General features: G+C 34.2%; 1 protein-coding gene across 1 annotated transcript in view; it reads left to right on the forward strand.

The window, feature by feature from the left end:
* The window catches only part of lrrk1 (leucine-rich repeat kinase 1), a 107,891-nt gene that overhangs the window by 16,024 nt on the left and 68,304 nt on the right, over positions 1 to 23,563 (forward strand). The window contains exons 3-4 of the mRNA XM_073836722.1: positions 15,682 to 15,853; positions 21,365 to 21,544. Of these exons, the coding sequence (XP_073692823.1) occupies positions 15,682 to 15,853; positions 21,365 to 21,544 (352 nt within the window). The remainder of the gene's footprint in view (positions 1 to 15,681; positions 15,854 to 21,364; positions 21,545 to 23,563) is intronic.

Genomic DNA, 23,563 nt, shown 5'->3' on the forward strand with positions numbered 1-23,563 from the left:
TAATGATTGGGTGGGTGTATCATGCCAACCTGGGATTGAAATGTGTAGGCTGCATTAGTGTTGGGCGATATGCTCAATTTTCATATCGTCCTATCGTCAGCCTGTGAGAGCGCCGATACACGATAATATCGTGCTAATTTATTTAATAATATGTAAATGTGTCAATATGTAATAAATTCCTTATTAGTTTTGTAAGGGTAGTGCATGTGACTTGTGACACAGTTGTGCGTGTACAGAGCGCTGACGGTAGTTCTGTCGGAGGTTCAAATTTACTTTCGGTTTCATTCTCTGCTATCTTCAGGGAGCAGTTAATGTGCGTGCATGAATGCAAATGAATGTATCTTTCTTTACCCGTCATATTGCGATAATGTTACCGCTGTATGTCTGATCTTTGACATCAGTTCATGTTGTAGCTCAGTTCATATAGAATGTGGAGAAGCCATGTGCGTGTTATTCACGTGCGTATGTTTAGCGCCATTTTATCGCATCCTAATTCTAGTTAACGCATACAGATGTTACTGAGGTGAATGTTTATGTTTACTATATACAGGCGGATTCTGATATATCCTATTTAATTCAGCCTAAACCACATTTTACTACCTCTGTTATCCTAATATGACTGTCTACACTTAAGTCTACACTTAATCTATGTACACTGTATGATGAATAAATCTCTAACCCATTTTCACTGCACACATCTGCGGCGCTATCTACTCTATGCTTGTGTTTATACCGCGTCAAGTTTCTGAAGCATCCTAGAACCGACTCTCCGCGCTGCATCGCTAAAGTTAGGCGCCTTTTTGACGGATAATAATAATAATCGTCTTACTATCGTCAAAGGCATCAGCAACAGGCGATATCTCTGACTATCGTCGATACACGATACTATCGTCTATCGGCACAACCCTAGGCTGCATTGAAAAATTATGCAACTTTCTAAGATATCTCATTTTGGCCGAATTCTAAGAGTTGAAAAGCCCATAATGTGTTACTACAAGCTCTATGGAGGAAAAAAAACCATCCAAAATGTGTTATGATGCATGCAGTATTAAAAAGTATCGCTGAGAATAGTTAAACACAAGTTGCTGCTTATGTAAAACTGTCTAAAATGAGAAATAGCAAAGTTTGCACATTTGGTATTCGCTATTTTTGATCTAAGTAATGCTACAGTGATCAAAGACCCATTTTGTTCAGCGATTTTTAAGTAAACCATTATCAACAGAGCTGTTTTCATTATGTTCGGAAGCTCTTGAAGGGTTACCATGTCTGCTTAGTGTAAGCAAGGCTTACTGTTTTTGGGCTCTGCTTGTAAAGTGATCAATTTGATTGAGTTAATAAGCCTACGCAGGTGCAGGTTGCAATATTTTGACAAACAAAAAAACGGGTTTTAACGTCTTTGCAAATTTATTGAAAATAAAAAGCTTAAATGTTCTAATTGCATAAGTATTCATACCCTTCTCTGGGACAGTTGAAATTTCACTGAGGTGCTTGTAGATGTTACTACACTTCAAGAGAAGTGAACTTGTGGCAAATTCAATTGAATGGGAGAGCCGTTGTCAACAGAGCCGTTGGGTTTTCTTTATGTTTGTTAGGCTATTTTGCAGCGCAAGCTCTTGAAGGGTTGCCATGTCTACTTAATTCAAGTGAGGCTTATTAAGCATCTTTGGGCTTGTTTTTTGGGGACTGCTTGTGTGATCCCCAAAGTGATCAATTTTTTTGAGTTAATGAGGTGCAGTAAGCAGGTGCATGTTGCAATATTTTGGTATGTGGTGGCTTATTTGTGATCCTGGACCACAAAAGCAGTCTTAAGTAGCACAGGTGTATTTGTAGCAATAGCCAACAATACATTGTATGGGTCAAAATTATGAATTTTTTAATGCCAAAAATCATTAGGATATTAAGTAAAAGTGTTCCATGAAGACATTTTGTAAATTTTCTACCATAAATATATCAAAGCTTAATTTTTGATTAGTAATATGCATTGCTAAGCACTTAATTTGGACAACTTTTAAGGTGAATATTTAGATTTTTCGCACCTTACGATTCCAGATTTTCAAGTAGTTGTATCTCGGTCAAATTTTGTCCTATCTTTGCAAACCTTACATCAATGGAAAGCGTATTTATTCTGCTTTAGTCAATATCAAAAACACTCTTATAACTAGTTTTGTGGTCCAGGGTCACATTTCCAAAATAAAACATTTGGGTTTAAGTTTATTATAGGCTGTTTTTATTTGCGATTTTTTTTTATAGCAAGATCTGGCAACATAAATTAGTGAAGATGTACCTCGTTCCCTGTCATTTCTTGCTTCATACACATACATGAGAGACACAATGCTCATATGCATTTAAATACATCTTTAACAACTGGTTGTTCAGTTCAGGTTCTGTACATGCTGTGTATAATTTCTGTAAATGCGGTTGTCACTACCTGAATTTTTTTGTAAATCAGTTCAGTTGTAGAATACAGTTGTGACTCATGTAAATTACAGAACTGTGTGTAGAGAACAGGATTAAGCACTAAAAGGTGAACTGACAGCTGAATTAAGCTACAGTGTGTACAGTGCCTTGCGAAAGTATTCATACCCCTTCATTTTTTTTTCACGTTGTACGTTGCTGTCTCATGTTAAACTGCTTTAAATTACTTTTTTCCCCACATCAATCTACACTCCATACATCATAATGGCAAACGAAAAACAGGTTCTAATGTCTTTGCAAATTTATTAAAAATAAAAAAACTGAACTGGGTTTCCATGTCCACTTAATGTAAGCAAGGCTTATTAGGCATCTTTGAGCTCTGCTTATAAAATGATCCATTTTATTGAGTTAATAAGGTGCAGCAGGCAGGTGCAGGTTGCAATCTTTTGACAAAAAAAAAAGGTTTTAACGTCTTTGCAAATGTATTAAAAATAAAAAACTTAAATGTTCTAATTGCATAAGTATTCATACCTTTCTCTGGGAAAGTTTAAATTTAGCTTAGGAGCATTCATATTGCGTAGATGTTACTACACTTAGAGGGAAGTTAACTTGTGTCAAATTCATTTGAATGGATATTATGAAAGGCACACACATCAGCAATTTTAAGTAAACCACTGTCAACAGAGCCGTTGTGTTTTCTTTGTTTGTAAGGCTATATTGCAGCGCAAGCTCTTTAAGGTTTTCCATGTCTACATAATGCAATTAAGGCTTATTAAGCATCTTTGGGCTTGTTTTTTGGGCTCTGCTTGTAAAGTGATCCATTTTAATGAGTTAATGAGGTGCAGTGAGCAGGTGCATGTTCATTTTGCAATATTTTGGTATGTGGCTTATTTGTGAAGATTATGTTCTTTGAAGATAATTTGTAAATTTTCTACCGTAAATATAGCAAAGCTTAATTTTTGATTAGTAATATGCATTGCTAAGCACTTAATTTGGACAACTTTTAAGGTGATTTTGTTAATATTTAGATTTTTTGCACCTTCCGATTCCAGATTTTCAGATAGTTGTATCTTGGCCAAATATTGTCCTATCTTTACAAACCTTACATCTATGGAAAGCGTATTTATTCTGCTTTAGTCAATGTCAAAAATGCACTCTTATGACTAGTTTTGTGGTCCAGGGTTAGTTTCCAAAATAACACGTTTGGATTTAAGTTTATTATAGGCTTGTTCTTATTTACATTTTTTCATAATATCTGGCAACACAAATGAGTCAAGGTGCACCGTGTTCCCTCTGATTTCTTGCACTAAGCACATACACAAGAGAGACACAACTCTGATACGCTTTTAAATACATTTTTAGCATTTAGTTGTTCAGTTCAGGTTCTGTAGACACTGTAGAATTGCTGTAAATGCGGTTAGCACTACCTTTATTTTTTTTGTGAGTCAATTTGGTTGTAATATGCAGTTGTGATTCCCGTAAATGACAGAACTGTGCGTAGAGAACAGGATTAAGCACTAAAAGGTGAACTGAATTTAACTATAGTGCGTGCTTGGCCAGTAAGCAGTCTATTAGCAGACACCGTTATCAAATAGAAAATGGTCCGAATTTTAATAGTAAAAGACTATAAATGTCTGTGAAAAAAAACCTGTAAGTTTCTGTAAACTTGTAATGAATTTAATGGTACATACCATGTTATTTAGAAAATATACCGTTTTTAAAGTAAAAAACAACAAGACAAATTAAAATTCACAGTGGAAACCGTACATGAACATTCCCTGTGTGACACACTTTACATTTGATGTTTTTTAATGAAACAGTGTCTTAGTTTTTTTTATCAGTTATGTATATGTGACCCTGGACCACAAAACCAGTCTTAAGTAGCACAGGTGTATTTGTAGCAATAGCCAACAATACATTGTATGGGTCTAAATGATGATAATTTTTTCTTTTATACCAAAAATCATTAGGATATTAAGTAAAGATCATGTTCTATGAAGATATTTTGTAAATTTCCTACCGTAAATATATCAAAACCTAATTTTTGACTAGTAATATGCATTGCTAAGAAACATTTGAACAGCTTTAAAGGTGATTTTCTCAATATTTTGCACTCTTAGATTCCAGATTTCCCTATGCTAACAGACCATACTTCAATAGAAAGCTTATATTCAGCTTTCAGATGGTGTATAAATCTCAATTTCCGGAAATCTACCCTTGTGACTGGTTTTGTGATCCAGGGTCACATATTAGGGTTTTATTTTACATCCTATGCTGTTAAATTGATGTTTATTGCATTGTTCAAGTGTGATGTGTGTTACCATGATAGCTTTGATATGACACTGTGCACCTTTTATATATTAGTATTTGTGATCAGCTTTGATTCATCATGTGACTTTTACATTACCATGTGTTTTAAAGGTATTTGTCAATTTATGAAAGGCAGATAAAAAAAACTGATGTTTGGTTTATTATTATTTATTGTATTTATTTGTTTATTTTTTTCAAATATAATTTAAATCTGTAATACTTAAAATGTTGCTACCATATTTGTGACCCTGGACCACAAAACCAGTCATAAGGGCAAATTTTTTTTAAAATCAAGATTTATACATCATCTGAAAGCTGAATAAATAAGCTTTCCAATGATTCATGGAATAGGATAGGACAATATTCACCTAGGAAACAACTATTTTAAAATCTCAAAAAAAATTGAGAAAATCACCTTTAAAGTTGTCCAAATAAAGTTCTTAGTAATGCATATTTCTAATCACTTATTAAGTTTTGATATATTAAAGTAGGAAATTTACTAAATGTCTTCGTGGAACATGATCTTTTACTTAATACCCTAATGATTTATGGCATAAAATAAATTTTTTTAATTTTATCCCATACAGTGTATGGGATAAAATTACAAGTACATAGGAGTACTTGTAAGTTGTGGGCTATTGCTACACATATACCTGTGCTACCTATGACTAGTTTTGTGGTCCAGGGTCACATTTTTACTCTAAAGTTCTGGCACCCACAGCTGCCATATTTAATTGTAAGTTACACAGGAGTACTTGTAAGTTGTGGGTGGTTGCCAGGTTGGTTCTTTATTGTAAACAGGCATCTAAGCGCTTAAGGCCAGAAAACAACAAGCTGGGCTAGTTTTTGCAGTGTGTTTAGCAATTTAGCATGTCAATGAGAGTTGGCCCTGAGAATTGTATGCTTTAATTTCACTTTAATATAGTGCACCAGAATTAAAGTGAAAGTGATCAAAACAAGCAAGTCAAGACAGCACAGACAGAAGGCTTTTCTAATTATCTTACCTGAGCATTCACAACATAAGCCACTTACAAAGTTATTAACATAACTGATAGTCAGAATCTCAAACACTTACCAGTCAAACATTTATGGACAGTAAGATTTTTAATGTTTTTTTAAAGAAGACTTTTCTGCTCACCAAACCTGCATTTATTTGATCCAAAATACAGCAAATGCTAAAATATTGTGAAATATTTATACTAGTTAAAATAACTGCTTTCTATTTGAATATATTTTAAAATGTAATTCATTTCTGTGATCAAAGATACATTTTCAGCATCATTACCTCAGTCTTCAGTGTCACAAGATTATTCAGAAATCATTCTAATGTGCTGCACAAGAAACTTTTTTTATTATTATCAATAGCTGAGCACATTTTTTCAGATTTATTTGATAAATAGAAAGATCCAAAGATCAGCATTTATTTTAAATAAAGCTTTTGTAACGTTACAAAAAATGGAGGGGGGCGGATGTATGATTGAAATTAAAACTTTTATTTAGCAAGGGTGCTTTGAATTGATCAAAGGTTCTTCTGGACTTTCTGTTCATCAAATAAATCTGAAAAAAATGCTGAAAATTCAGCTTTGAAATCACAGGAATACATTACATTTCAAAAATATAAAAATACAAAACAGTTATTTTAAATGGTAAAAATATTTCAGAATTTTTACTGTTTTTGCTGTACTTTGGATCCAATAAATGCAGGCTTGGTGAGCAGAAGAGATTTCTTTAAAAAACATTATATTTATTTATTTTTTTGCTGGTAGCCATTGACTGTGGAAGGCAGTGGGAACCGTTAATTATTTGTTTCCAACATTCTTCAAAATATTATCTTTTGTGCTAATTTTTAGTGTAATTTTTTTAGTGAACTGTCTCTTTAATACTGAGGATTTATCTGATCATCTCTAAGTATGAGTATTAGTCAAGTATCTGGCTTAGCTTAAAGTTAAACTGCATGAGCTTTTCTGATCTGCATCAGTCGGGGAAACGTGCACTAAAAACATGCTTGTGTGAAACCCTTGATATCTCACACATACACACACAATATGGCACTTAAGGGGAGGCAGAGCCTATTAACTAAAAACCAAATATCACAGCTTTTTTCACACTTGCTTTTCTCAGTTTTGCCCTTGATGTTCGATGTGTGAAAAAAAATACAGTGCGCACATTAATTACTTGCCATATAACACTACAATGGCTTGTTTACAGTCTGTGATGCTAAGAAGCAGATGGTTTTCTGATATATGTTTTTAATGTTTTGGCATTTAAATCTGCATTAGGGGTCTCTATGCATGCAGCAATGAATATAAAACTAAAAAAGCAGCAACAAAACCAGCTCAAATCATTTGAATATGATGAAGCTTTAATCTGGATTCAGAGGTGAAGTGTATCAGTTTTTCTAAGGTACAATACTTCCTCCTATCACAGCCTAATATGCAGAAACAAGAAACATAAACCATTTGCATGTTTATTTCCCTGTTGTGTAAATATTGTGGCACTGATCTGTTTGTTTGAACCACCTGAATATCTAAGTTTTAACTCAACCAATAGTGTGAGTTTATTTGACTAATGGGAGACAATGAAAACTCTTTTGGATTGAAGCATATCAGAATGATTTCTAAGGATCATGTGACACTGAAGACTGGAGTAATTATGCTGAAATTTTGGCCTTGCATCACAGGAATAAATTACATTTTAAAATATATTCAAATAGAAAACTGCTTTTTAAATCATATTAATATTTTAAGATTTTTTTGGCTGTGTTTTTGATCAAATAAATGCAGCTTTGACGAGCTTAAGCAACTTCTAAAATGAACCACTATAGTCTGTAAATTCAAAAGCAAGGCTGAAAGATCAATTATAACCAGTGTTTGTTTCTTGAAAGGCTTTGTTCACAGTAAGGTGATTACAGATGACATGACAGCGTGCGGTCAGAGAGCGTGCAGTCATATTCCTCTGTAAATACTGTTACAGGTCTCTAATGAGGTCACGAGTGATTGATGATGCGACTGTAATGGCTCCTAACCGGCCATCAGTTAACAAACCCATATCTGATCTTCGGTTTCTGCTTCCACACTCATCGCATTAGTCCTGTTCAATCGCTGCTCAGTGGCCTTAGAGATTAGAAATGTGTGCAAATATTATATTTCAAATATTCTGGCGTGTTACTGTAAAACATGTGGGCTATGTTTAAAATTAAATACTGCATACTGAGCAGTGTACATTTACCTATTGCTTTAAAAAATAGTATGTCACATTATTTTTTTAAGTACTGGTTAATTCAGCAATTGATATGCATAAAAATGGTTGTTTACCTTTACATTTATTCATTTAGCTGACACTTCTATCCAGAGCAACATACAAAAGAAGAATACACAGAACTAAGGTTATTAAATAATGGCCCAAAAATGAAAACTCTGTCATTAATTACTCACCCTTTACGTCTTTCTAAACCTGGAAGACCTTTGTTGTTCTTTGGAACACAAATGAAGATATTTTTAATATAATCCAAGAGCTTTCTGACCTTGCATAAACAGCAACGCAACTGACACGCTCAAGACCCAGAAAGGTATTTAGGACATTGTTAAAATACAGTTGGAGTCAAAAGTTTACACACACCTTGCAGAATCTCTAAAACATTTATTTTACCAAAATAAGAGGGATCATACAAAATGCATGTTGTTTTTTTATTTAGTACTGACCTGAATAAGATATTTCACATAGAAGATGTTCACATATAGTCCACAAGAGAAAAAGGTGAAAACTTTTGAACAGAATGTGTACATTTTTCTTATTTTGCCTAAATATCATATTTTTTAATTTAGTGCTGCCCTTCAGAAGCTACATAAGATACTTATATGTTTCCCAGTAGACAAAATAAGTTTAATTTACCCTGATCTTCAAATTCAAAAGATTTTCACCCCAGCTCTTCAGTGTTCCTCAGTGTGAAAAGATGGATCTCAAAATCATAGTTATTGTCGGAAAGGGCTCAAATACACAAAAATGCTGGAAAACTAAAGAATTTGTGGGACCTGAAGGATTTTTCTGAAGAATAACAGGCAGGGAGTTGGAGAATGAATTTTAAGAAGGCTTTAGGGCATCCAAGAAAGTCCAGCAAGCGCCAGGATCGTCTCCTAAAGAGGATTGAGCTGCGGGATCGGAGTACCACCAGTGCAGAGCTTGCTCAGGAATGGCAGCAGGCAGGTGTGAGCGCATCTGGACGCACAGTGAGGACAAGACTTTTGGAAGATGGCCTGGTGTCAAGAAGGGCAGCAAAGAAGCCACTTCTCTCCAAAAAAAACATCAGGGACAGATTGATCTTCTGCAAAAAGTCTGGCGAATGGACTGCTGAGGACTGGGGCAAAGTCATATTCTCCGATGAAGCCTCTTTCCGATTGTTTGGGGCATCTGGAAAAAGTCTTGTCCGGAGAAGAAAAGGTGAGCGCTACCATCAGTCCTGTGTCATGCCAACAGTAAAGCATCCTGAGACCATTCATGTGTGGGGTTGCTTCTCATCCAAGGGAGTGGGCTCACTCACAATTTTGCCCAAAAACACAGCCATGAATAAAGAATGGTACCAAAACACCCTCCAACAGCAACTTCTTCCAACAATCCAACAACAGTTTGGTGAAGAACAATGCATTTTCCAGCACGATGGAGCACCGTGCCATAAGGCAAAAGTGATAACTAAGTGGCTCGGGGACCAAAACGTTGAAATTTTGTGTCCATGGCCTGGAAACTCCCCAGATCTTAATCCCATTGAGAACTTGTGGTCAATCCTCAAGAGGCGGTGGACAAACAAAAACCCACTAATTCTGACAAACTCCAAGATGTGATTATGAAAGAATGGGTTGCTATCAGTCAGGATTTGGCCCAGAAGTTGATTGAGAGCATGCCCAGTCGAATTGCAGAGGTCCTGAAAAAGAAGGGCCAACACTGCAAATACCGACTCTTTGCATAAATGTCATGTAATTGTCGATAAAAGCCTTTGAAACGTATGAAGTGCTTGTAATTATATTTCAGTACATCACAGAAACAACTGAAACAAAGATCTAAAAGCAGTTGAGCAGCAAACTTTGTAAAAAAAAAAACTAATATTTGTGTCATTCTCAACTTTTGGCCACGACTGTACACTCACAATATCTCTGTCTGTCTCACAAAACTCAAAAAGCCGAAAAACATAAAATCTGATTTGTGTAATCCATATTAAAAAATGTGCAAAGGATGAGTCAGCATCCAAAAGGCTCCAGAAAAAATAAAAAAATCACTTATGGAGCAATTGCAAGAAAAATAGGCAGCAAATTACTTATCTAAGTGCCACTAAATTTGTGTTTTATTTTAAACACTAACATTTTAGTCATACTGGGATGTGTTTATGTCTCCTCTTCTTTTTCAACATCAGCATTTAAACCATCTTGTAGCTGGATATAAATAGTCCTGGGAACTAAAACGTTGTTTCCAACTTGAGAACTATATACAGTCACAAAGAATTGTTTATTACACAGATTCTGTGCCAATACAATGGGTGTAGTTTGGGTGTGCATGCTATAAATGTTGTCATACGTCTTGCACACATCCAGTCTGTTTTATTAGCAACATGCAATTATGTAAGAGGTGTTGAATTTTATCTTTAGCTGCTTGCATTCTTATTTATCATGTAGACAACAGGTCAACAAAAAATGTGAATAGATCTATGCAGTATAGCAAATATATTTAGCAAAATGCTCCTCTTTATAGTAATTTTTTTCTATCTGACAAGGATGCTGAATGGTTATTATGAGGTAAATGATTGTTACGTGGCATTGTTTACAAGCTTTAAAGTTTTCCACAGTACAGTTTGAAGCAATAAATGAGCGAATACGTGAGACATTTCATTAAAGGGTTAGTTCACCCAAAAAAGAAATCTAGCCCATTATTTACTCATCCTCCAGGCATCCTAGGTGTATATGACTTTCTTCTTTCAGGCAAATCTAATCAGAGTTATATTAAAACTTATCCTGCCATTTCCAAGAAGAGTTTCTTTTCATTAGTCCAAAACAAGTCCAATAAAGTGCATCCATCCAAAATAAAAAGTGCTTCACACGGCTCCGGAGGGTGAATAAAGACTTTCTGTAGCGAATCGATGCATTTTTGTAAGTCCATAATTCCATATTTAAAATGTAATAATCACTTTAATCTAGCTTGCGCCAACTGGTCTTACATGGAAGCTGCTCTGGCTGGATAATGGATGACGTACGGCATTGGCGATGCACATGCAACACATAGAAGTGTTGAAGGCGCTGTGGAGAGAACAAAGGCCTTTATTCGCCCCATGGAGCCATGTGAGGCACTTTTTTATTACGGATAGATGCACTTTTATTGGACTTGGTTTTGGACTGATGAAAAGAAACACCCACCCATTGCCATTCTAAAGCTTGGAAATGTCAGGGATTAGTTTTAATATAACTCCGATTGGAGTCGTTTGAAAGAAGGAAGTCATATACACCTGCTACTATACGAACTAGCGACTACTGTATCTTGTAATATACCTTTTGGTGTCCATTCATGCTTATTTTGCACTCTAGTAGCAAAGAGGAAGATATGATGGGTTCACGTGCTGCTTGAACTGAGGCTTGCTTAAGTGACCACTCATGCCACATTAAAAAGAAAGGAATTATTGTTCGAATTTTGTTGTGAATTTTGCCAAATTTTAAAGCTGATACTTTGTGTATTAAAAGGTAGCAGAGTACAATGCTTTTTGCAATTATTGGACGGCAAGCGTGCTACAAATAAAATGTGACCCTGGACCACAAAAAAAGTCTTAAGTGGCACAGGTATATTTGTAGCAATAGTCAATAATAATAACATTTCTTTTATGACAAAAATCATTAGGATATTAAATAAAGATCATGTTCCATAAAGATATTTTGTACGTTTCCTATCGTAAAGATATCAAAACTTAATTTCTGATTAGTAACATGGATTGCTAAGAACATCATTTGGACAACTTTAATGATTTTCTCAGTATGTTTACTTTTTTGCACCCTCAGATTCCAGATTTTCAAATAGTTGTATTTCGGCTAAATATTGTCCTAGTCTAACAAACCACACATATCAATGGAAAGCTTATTTATTCAGCTTTCAGATGATGTATAAATCCCAGTTTCAAAAAACTGACCCTTATGACTGGTTTTGTGGTTCAGGGTCACATATGAAGTTCACACAATAACAGAACACAGAGCTAGATAACAAGAAGTCATTTTAGTAGAGAATTGTTAACAATATTGTTAACAGGGTTCCCACAGGTCCTTGAACGTTTTCTGAATCTGAAAAACAAATTTGAAGTTTTTGAAAATGAACATACATAGTTACAGGTTCTTGAAATTGCTTGAATTTATTTTGTGAGAGAAGTTTTCTGGAAAAAATGCTATCTTGTCCACTAATGTTGCATTTCGCCAACACTTCATGGCCTATGCATACTAGCTTGCTTGATTTACTTTAGTTACGTGCATTTACGACAAATAGAATATCAGATCTCTGTCATATGGCCAAAAAAAAAAAAAAGTGACACATGAGAACTGTAACAATGTATATTTGCTCAATGTGTCCCCACATTAAGTCCTTGAATTTGAGGATACTCGACCTGGAAAGTTCTTGAAAGGTCCTTGAATTTGAAGTTAACCAAGGTGTGGGACTAATAAAAATTGTCTTGTTTTCAGAAAAAAAAAAAAAAACAAGTCAAAATTAAGTGCGTTTTTGCTTGAAACAAGCAAAATGATCTGCCAATGGAGTAAGAAAAATAATTTTGTTTTCTGTATGAAATAAGATTTTTTTTTGCTAACCCCATTGCATGGCAGATTATTTTACTTGTTTTAAGCAAAAACTCACTTAATTTTGAATATTTTTTTCTGAAAAAAAGAAAAGTATTTTTACTTGTCTAGAAAATCCTTCTTGATTTAAGAATTTTTTGATATTTTGGCTGGAAATGAGACAAACAATCGAAGTAAGAAAAGCATTTTTGCAGTGTTTGCAGAGATGAGGGCTGTTTGAAACTAAAATCTTTGATGCGCATCGTCTAAGTTTATTATGGCAACATAATAAAAGATGTTATCGCAAAATAAGCAGGAAAAAGTCGTTAGATGCAAATTTTTAAGTCATAACATGTACATTTATGTAATCATCAGTGGCGATCTCCGGCAAAATATCACTCGCAGATTTATGTTTTTATTTTTAGGCACAGCCTTAATCCACTTTATCTTTGCAGCCCACACACAAACTGAGAAAACACTAGATTCTATTTTTCCGAACGGATTCAAAGTCTTACTTTTTGCCAGAAAGATTAAAGGCTCGTTATGGTTAGTTCCTCACAACCTATTATTTTTATTTAATTAATTAAATGAATATAAATGTGCTATTAGTTGATTAGTCGCATGTTTAGTCGACTACTAGTTGACTAGAAAAACCTTTAGTGGGTCAGCCCTAATTTATTTGCATTTATTTGCAGCTTTCCATGTTTTCTTCTTCATAAAGCTTTAAATAGAATGGCTTAATAGACTTTCAGATATCAGAAATGTGAAACTTGTTTGTAAAGCTGCTTTGAAACAGTGTGCACTTTGTAAAAATATCCAGAAACTGCAGAAATAGCCGTAGAATAGTCTTACGCTTACTTCAAACCCCTGATTCAGAGGCTCTGAGAGATCAGTGGGAAAAAAGGGATGGTTTTATTGTCTGTAGGCCACAGTGAGCCTGTACAAGAATGAGGAAGTGCATACTCACATTTAAACTCTGGTTTTGAGCTAATGTGACATTCACAACAGCTGTTTTGTCTAAAATTAAATGGGAATTTGTAAGTGAAAGACTATGTTTGAAATATAATACTAGCATATGCCTACTAGTGACCTATGCATTCAGGGTGAACTTTAATTAAAACGGTATCCCACAATGTAGTGAGCTTGACATGACCTTTCATTTCCAATGTGATGAATGAATGAATGATGTTTGTTAACATATTTTTGTTGAAGCATAAATTTGGATTCCTGAAAGATAAATTTGACATAACGGGAATAAAATGTAAAATAACCAGTTTAGAGGTTATGTGACCTTACTGTAGCTTGCTACTGTTTAAAATATTGTTTCACTTCAAAACAAAGCTGTATTCTTTCAACAATTTGTTGGTATTTATTTCTCAATCTGACTGTCATATTTTAAACACTATGTTCATGATGGACAACATGAATTTATATGCAAACATTTTTCTGATATTAACATCTACAGTACAGTTTTTTAAATAGTTTTTAAGTTTTATAGTTATTTTGTATTAATTTTTGTTATTATTTGTTTCATTACATTTTTTTTTTATATTTTTATAATTATTTTGTATAATTTGGGATCTGTAAGATTTATTTATTTTTATTTTTTTGTTCTTCAAAAATGCAAAAAAATTGACCAAAAGTGACAGTAAATACATTTAAAATGTTACAATAAATTTCAGTTTAAATTTCAAATAAGCTTCCTAGTCATCAGGGAATCTTGAAGAAAAATGTATCATGGTTTCCATAAAAATATCCATAAAAGAAGCACATATCAATAAAAAACATGTATGTTTTTATTAATAATAGTAAGAAATGTTTGCAATCAGTAACTCACGAAATTAGAATGATTTCTGAAGGATGACGTGACACTGATTTATTTTATTTTTTATTTTATTTTATTATTATTTTTTTATTATTATTATTATTTTTTATTATTATTTTTATTTATTTTTATTATTATTATTATTATTATTATTATTTTTTTTTTTTTTTTGAAGACTGGAGTAATGATGCTGAAAATTCAGCTTTGCATCACAGGAATAAATTACATTTTAAAACATATTCAAATAGAAACCAGTTATTTGAAATTGCATTAATATTTCTTAATTTTACTGTTTATATCGTATTTCTGATCAAATAAATGCAGCCTTGGTGAACAGAAGAGACTTATTTCAAAAACATTAACAGTACTAATCTATTCAGTTGGTGAATGTGTCATTTGACAAGGTGAATTACTGCCACCTAGTGCTGATTCTCTATATACAATCCACTGATTATTCAGTACTGGGACAAAAAAAAAAAAGACAGTGTAAAAAATCTTTGCAAAAGTATTTCCCCATGTGTTTTTCATTGCAATGTCAGGTAGAAAATGATCATGCCATATGTACAATTGGGAGTTGAATTCATGAATTCATTTGATTAGACGTTTATTTTGGTAATTAAAATTCTTCTATTTTTTTGCATTATTTGTGACCCTGGACCACAAAACAAATCATAAGGTTGACCCTATAATTTTTGAAATTGACATTTATATATCATCTGAACTCTATATGATTTGTTAGAATAAGACAATATTTGGTTCGAGATTCAACTATTTGAAAATCTGGAATCTGAGGGTGCAAAAATCGAAATATTGAGAAAATTGCCTTTAAAGTTGTCCAAATTAAGTTCTTAGCAATGCATATTACTAAGCAAAAATTACATTTTGATATATTTACAGTAGAAAATGTGCAAAATATCTTCATGGAACATGATCTTTACTTAATATCCTAAGGATTTTTGGCATAAAACAAAAATAGATAACTTTGACCCATACAATGAATTGTGGGCTATTGCTACAAATATACCTGATTGATCAACATTGATCTTAATTAAGGTTAATTTCAACATTAATACGTTCTTTAACAACATTTTTGCATGTTTTCAGTCCCTGGGTGTTGGTTAATGGTCACTGTTAATGAAAGTAATCAAAGAAAATATTACTTTATTTTAAGTCTTTATTTTAATATTTTACTATGTTTTATTAGAAAATTATCATGCCATATATACTGTTAAATATATGAACAAATCTAGCGACTGTTTTGATTACGAAGAATTAATAGTACATTGTATTTAATCTGATTTAACTGCTTGATTAAAGACAATCTGTGTGTTTGTGTGTGTGTAGGTGCAGCTCCTGTGTTTGGCGGCTCAGAACGGTGACATTGACGGCGTTCGGTTCTTGCTGCAGGAAGCACGAGTTGCGGTTCCACAGGAGCCCAGCGAAGCAAACCCTGCTGTTCTGGCAGCACATCATGGACATCAGGTGCTGGTCCGAGAGCTGCTGGACTCCATACCACGTGAGCGGAAACCTTAATCCACTTTCTTAAAGTCAAGTCTACAATTTGTACTCACCCTCAAATCATTTAAGATGTAGATGAGTTTGTTTTTATATCAGATTTGGAGAAATGTAGCATTACATCACTTGCTCACCAATGGATCCTCTGGAGTGAATGGGTGGCGTCAGAATAAGAGTCCAAACAGCCGATAAAAACATCACAATAATCCACAAGTAATCCACACCGCTTCAATCCATCAATTAATGTCTAGTTAAGCAAAAAGCTAAACATTTTTTAAACGTATATGTCATTAAGATGTTTTTAACATTAAACTGTCACTCTCAAGTCCATAATAATGCCTCTCACATCAAAATCCACCAACATATTTGTTTAGAGCTGGTTTGGACTGTTTTGGCTTGTAATCTGCGCTTGATCTGGGTATTTCTCTATTAATTCAGACAAATTTACTTTTTTTACTGGAAAAAGCAATGTTATAGACAGAGGACTCATATTTTAGCTGGAAGCAATGGTTTGAAGTCAAAAATGGATTTGTTTCTTACAAACATGCAGCTTTTTACTTCTCAAGATGTTAATTGATGGACTGGTGGATTACTTGTCAATTTACTTCAATTCAAGTTTATTTGTGTAGTGCTTTTCCCCGTACAAAGAATTGCAAAGCAGCTTTACAGAAAATTAAAGTTTCTAAAATTAAAGTAAAAAAATAGCACACTCAGAATTGCACAATGTGTTCCTTGAAACATGGAGTGTTTGGTACATATAGAGAGAAAAGAGTGATCAAATATAACTGCAGTACAAGATCATGAGATGCATTATTTAAATGCTTGGCTAAAAAGATGTGTCTTTAATCTTGACTTAAACAGAGAGTGTGTCTGAACCCTAAACGTTATCGGGAACGCTATTCCAGAGTTTGGGAGCCAAATGTGAAAAGGCTCTCCCTCCTTTAGTGGACTTTGCTATCCTAAGTACTACCAAAAGTCCAGAGTTTTGTGACCTTAGGGAGCGTGAGGGATTGTAGCGTGGTAGAAGACTAGTTATGCATGCTGGAGCTAAAGCATTAAGGGCCTTATAGGTAAGAAGTAATATTTTGTAAGTGATAGGGAACCTAATAGGTAGCCAGTGCAGAGACTGTAAGATTAGGGTAATATGATCATATTTTCTTGACCTGGTAAGGACTCTAGCAGCTGCATTTTGGACTACCTGTAGCTTGTTTATTGAAGATGCATGACAACCACCTAGTAGTGCATTACAATAGTCCTGTCTAGATGTCATGAATGCATGAACTAACTTTTCCGCATCAGAAACAGGTAACATGTTCCATAGCTTGGCAATGTTTCTAAAATGGAAGAATGTTGTTTTTGTAACATGAGAAATATGATTTTCAAAAGACTGTAGAGGAAGTAACAGTCCATCCGTCTAGTTGCAAATTGTAATCCAAGAGATTCTGTGTACGTTTTTTTTTGGTCCAATGAGTAATATCTCTGTCTTATCTGAGTTTAATAGGAGAAAATTATCTGTCATCCAATCTTTTAAACTTTTAACACACTCTGTTAACTTTGATCATTTAGAAGTTTCATCTGCTCTTGTTGAGATACATAGTTAAATATTTTCAGCATAACAATGGAAACTAATCTCGTATTTTCTAATAATATTACCAAGGGGCAGCATGTACAGTCAAGGCCGAAATTATTCACACCCCTGGCAAATTCTGACTTAAAGTTACTTTTATTCAACCAGCAAGTTTTTTTTTTAACCAGAAATGACACAGGCTTCTCCCAAAAGATAATAAGACGTTGTACAAGAGGCATCATTGTGGAAAAAAATATTTCTCAGCTTTTTTTACATTTAAACAAAAAGTGGCATGTCCAAAATTATTCATACCCTTTGCAAACTGTCACACTGAAAATCCAAAGTTCTATACCATTCCAAATAGTCCAAGCTGTTCTAAAGCATCCTAATTACCCTGATTCATTGGGAACAGCTGTTTTAATCAACTCAACAGGTAAAAAACAGATGCTGCGTCCCAATTCGCATACTATCCGTCCTAAATAGTATTCGAAAATAGAATTAGTATGTCCCAAATCGTAGTATGTTTGAAAAAGTATTCCAAAGATTCCCGGATGGTCTACTACTTAACCTCAGAATTCGAAGTGCGGATCAATGCACACTCTAACGGCTAATATTGCCCACAACACACTGCGCCGTGAACGAGGATTCGATTAGAACTACAAACACGCATAAAAAGTGTTAAAAAACTACAAACATGGAGGATATGCGCGACCAACGGACAGATAGAGAAAGGGGTTTGAGTGATAAATAATCAGTGTGTAACCTGATAAAAAATATTTTTTTAAATGTTACCCTCGTTATATTTCATGTGCAGCAACATTATGAACTTTTATAATGATAGGTTTGGTCATTAACGTTTAAATGCATAATTATGCAAACACGAGCAGAAGAGTTCTCGGCATGAAAGACTTCTGAAAGAACGTGCCTCTTCATTTCTCTCTAATACGGTAGGAAATTAAATTAAACGAAATGTAGATAATGTTAACCAAATGTTAACTGTGATGATTGACAGGGCAGTTTAAACAGTGACAGGATTAAGCAACAGAGCGTCCGTTAAAAAAGCAGTTATGACGAAAGTAGTATGTCCCAAAACTCGCCTACTATTCTGCTACATACTCAAAAGTATGTACTTTTTCTTCACAAAAAGAGTACATACTTTTAGGGCGTAGTATAAGTAGGCGAATTGGGACGCAGCAAGAATCTCTCTGCTGTTTTTTTTTGTTTTTTTTGGATGATGTAGCCTTCATTTGGTGTAAGAAAGGAGAAGCCTTCAACCCTAAGAACACCATCCCTACTGTCAAACATGGTTTTGGGGGTGTTTTTCAGCCGGCGGACCAGGGAACCTAATCACAGTAAACGGCACCATGAAAAAAGGAGCAATACATCAAAATTCTCAACAACAGCATCAGGCAGTCTGCAGAGAAACTTGGCCTTGGACACCAGTGGACATTTCAGCACGACCCAAAACACACTGCAAAAGTGGTGAAGAATGGTTAGCAGACAAAACATTAACGTTTTGCAGTGGCCCAGCCAGAGTCCTGACTTAAATCCAATTGAGTATCTGTGGAGGGAACTAAAAAGATCAGGCTGATGGCAAGGAGACCCTTTAACCCGAAAGAGTTGGAGCTCATCGCTAAAGATGAATGGGCAAAAATACCAGTAGAGACATGAAAATAGCTGGTCAGCAATTATAGGGGGCATTTGATTGCTGTAATAGCCCAAAAAAAAGGCTTTTCTATTGATTATTGAGAAGGGTATGAATAATTTTGGACATGCCACTTTTTGTTCAAATGTAAATGAAAGATGAGTAATATTTTTTTCACAATGATGGCTTTTGTACATCATCTTATTATCTTTTGGGAGAAGCCTGTGTCATTTCCGGTCAAAAAAACTTGCTGGTTGAATAAAAGTAACTAAGTCAGAATTTGGTATGAATAATTTCGGGCTTGACTGTACATTGAAAATAGCAGAGGACCTAGGATAGATCCTTGTGGCACTCCATACTTTACTGTAAATAATTGAGATGACTCCCCGATTAAATAAATAGGACAGGTAGGATCTAAACCATCTTAAAGCCTGCCCTTAAATACCTGTATAGTTTTGTAATCGATCTGTGTCGAACGCAGCACTAAGTCAAGTAAAACTAACAATGGGATGCAGCCTTGGTCTGACGCAAGAAGCAAGTCATTAGTGCGGTTTCTATGCTATGAAATTCTGCATAGATATAATTTTTTTCCATTGGTGAACAAGTGATGTAATGCTGCATTTCTCCAAATCTGTCTCATTAAGAAACAAACTCATCTACAGTCGTGGCCTAAAGTTTTGAGAATGACACAAATATTAGTTTTCACAAAGTTTGCTGCTAAACTGCTTTTAGATCTTTGTTTCAGTTGTTTCTGTGATGTACTGAAGTATAATTACAAGCACTTCATACGTTTCAAAGGCTTTTATCGACAATTACATGACATTTATGCAAAGAGTCAGTATTTGCAGTGTTGGCCCTTCTTTTTCAGGACCTCTGCAATTCGACTGGGCATGCTCTCAATCAACTTCTGGGCCAAATCCTGACTGATAACAACCCATTCTTTCATAATCACTTCTTGGAGTTTGTCAGAATTAGTGGGTTTTTGTTTGTCCACCCGCCTCTTGAGGATTGACCACAAGTTCTCAATGGGATTAAGATCTGGGGAGTTTCCAGGCCATGGACCCAAAATTTCAACGTTTTGGTCCCCGAGCCACTTAGTTATCACTTTTGCCTTAAGGCACGGTGCTCCATCGTGCTGGAAAATGCATTGTTCTTCACCAAACTGTTGTTGGATTGTTGGAAGAAGTTGCTGTTGGAGGGTGTTTTGGTAACATTCTTTATTCATGGCTGTGTTTTTGGGCAAAATTGTGAGTGAGCCCACTCCCTTGGATGAGAAGCAACCCCACACATGAATGGTCTCAGGATGCTTTACCGTTGACATGACACAGGACTGATGGTAGCGCTCACCTTTTCTTCTCCGGACAAGCCTTTTTCCAGATGCCCCAAACAATCGGAAAGAGGCTTCATCGGAGAATATGACTTTGCCCCAGTCCTCAGCAGTCCATTCGCCATACTTTTTGCAGAAGATCAATCTGTCCCTGATGTTTTTTTTTTTGGAGAGAAGTGGCTTCTTTGCTGCCCTTCTTGACACCAGACCATCTTCCAAAAGTCTTGGCCTCACTGTGTGTCCAGATGCGCTCACACCTGCCTGCTGCCATTCCTGAGCAAGCTCTGCACTGGTGGCACTCCGATCCCGCAGCTGAATCCTCTTTGGGAGACGATCCTGGCGCTTGCTGGACTTTCTTGGACGCCCTGAAGCCTTCTTAACAAGAATTGAACCTCTTTCCTTGAAGTTCTTGATTGTCCTATAAATTGTTGATTTAGGTGCAATCTTAGTAGCCACAATATCCTTGCCTGTGAAGCCATTTTTATGCAACGCAGTGATGGCTGCACGCGTTTCTTTGCAGGTCACCATGGTTAACAATGGAAGAACAATGATTTCAAGCATCACCCTCCTTTTAACATGTCAAGTCTGCCATTCTAACCCAATCAGCCTGACATAATGATCTCCAGCCTTGTGCTGGTCAACATTCTCACCTGAGTTAACAAGACGATTACTGAAATGATCTCAGCAGGTCCTTTAATGACAGCAATGAAATGCAGTGGAAAGTTTTTTTCAGGATTAAGTTAATTTTCATGGCAAAGAAGGACTATGCAATTCATCTGATCACTCTTCATAACATTCTGGAGTATATGCAAATTGCTATTATAAAAACTTAAGCAGCAACTTTTCCAATTTACAGTATTTATGTAATTCTCAAAACTTTTGGCCACGACTGTACATCTGGGATAGCCTGAGTGTGAAGTATTCCAAGTATTCCTTTAATGCGTATTCAGAAACAACTATTTTTTTTCTTTAGGTCCATGTGTCCGTAAGGATCTGCTGAACTGGATGTTGGCTTCGGCGTGTCAGCAGGGTCATCTAGATGTGGTGAAGTTGCTGGTTCATACGTACAATGCTGACGCTGAGGACTGCGCTGTTCATTCAGGAGAGTTTGCAATCATCACTGGTTTGCCGCTGTACGCCGCCGCGCAGGCAGGTACTGTAGACTTTTACTCATTGTATACTTCTCATTACAACTGCCAAGAATGTCTGTTAAAGTTTAAACTATAAGACAAAATTGCATGAAATTCACATTATTGTTCAGTTTAACTTAAAGAAATTTTAACATAAATAAAATGTTATTTATAATAAACGGTTGGTGTGCAACTCTTTATTTGTCCAAATTAATAGAAATGCAATGTTCTATTGTAAGGAGTGGTTTTATTTTAATTGAGTTAATGTAAAAAAATCACTTGATTAGACAATTATTTTGGTAATTAAAAAACAGTTTTATTTATTTCTACTATTTGTGACCCTGGACCACAAAACCAGTCATAAGGGTTTTTTTTTTTTTTCAAATTGAGATTTCTATATCATCTGAAATCTGAATAAATAAGCTTTCCATTGTTGTTTGGTTTGTTTTATAATATTTGGTCTAGATACAACTATTTGAAAATCTGTAATCTCAACGGTCCAAAAAATTAAAATATTAAGAAAATCCCCTTTAAAGTTGTCCACATGAAGTCCTTAGCAATGCATATTACTAATCAAAAATTAAGTTTTGATATATTTACAATAGGAAATTGACAAAATATCTTCATTGTTCATGATCTTTACTTAATATCCTAATGATTTTTGGCATAAAAGAAAAAATCGATAATTTTGGCTATTGCTACAAATATACCTGTGCTACTTAAGACTGTTTTTGTGGTTCAGGGCCATTATTAGTTAATGTGAACATTAAGGTTAATTTCAACATTAATACATACTTAAAATCTAAAGTTATAATAATTTAATTTAACATTTTTGCATGTTTTCAGTTCTCGGGTGTTGGTTAATGGTCACTGTTAATGAAAATAATCAAATAAAATTTTACTTTATTTTAGGTTACTATATTTTATATTTTATTATGTGTTTTTTTGTTATATTTTATAATAATATTTTATTATTCAAATTTTTTCAGTGTTTTATTTTCATTGTTTTTATTTAATTTTTATTTAATGTTTGTTTATTTAATATTTATTTATTAATTGTTTATTTATGTATGTATTTATTTTAGTGCATCCAAAATAAAAGGTTTTGTTTACATAGTATATGTGTTATATTTTATAAATACACACACACATGCATGTATATATTTAAGAAGAATGTTATGTTTATACATTTAAAATATTTATATATAATATAAATTATATGAATATAAATATATACATGTAAATATTTTCACAGTATATACTGTATGTGTATTTATATATGGGTCAAAGATGAAAAAGTTTTAAGCAAAAAAAAAAAAAAGTAAAGTGTAATACTGCTTTAAATTGTTGTTAAAAAATACTAAAAAGTTTTCTGTTTAATTTAATTGCATTTTTGTTTTTGTTTTTTCTGAGCAAAAAATAAATATAACACATTTTCCCCTAATTTACCGAAGACACCCACTAAAATGTAATTTAGTGTCAGGCTTATTTACAACAAAAATCAATTTATGACACATTAAAAGACAAATTACTTTCACCCCAAATAGTAATTAGTTGTTATTCTACATTTTAAAAATGTGCCATTATCCTAGGTTTTGCCCATTTGTCAGTAATTGTTTTTACTCATTTAAAACACAATAAAATTGAATATGCTCCCTTATTCTTTTATATATTTTAATATGTAGAAGTCAGAATAAGCATGTTATTTTAATTTTTACTTCACTATCGTTACACTGAATGACAACGTAACATTATTTCAACCAAATTTTGTATTTTATCCTCCAAAAACTTATTCGAGACCTTAAAAGTACACACTTTACTTACATTTAATGTGCTTTCTATGGACATAACATCACATTTCTTTTAACGTCTTGTCCCATATACATAATAAATATACACAGTATACACATATATGTGACCCTGGAGCACAAAACCAGTCTTAAGTCGCTGGGGTATATTTGTAGCAATAGCCAAAAATACATTGTATGGGTCAAAATTATTGATTTTTCTTTTATGTCAAAAATCATTAGGAAATTAAGTAA

Source organism: Garra rufa, chromosome 3 (assembly GCF_049309525.1).
Source record: "Garra rufa chromosome 3, GarRuf1.0, whole genome shotgun sequence".
In the NCBI taxonomy this organism is placed as follows: Eukaryota; Metazoa; Chordata; class Actinopteri; order Cypriniformes; family Cyprinidae; genus Garra; species Garra rufa.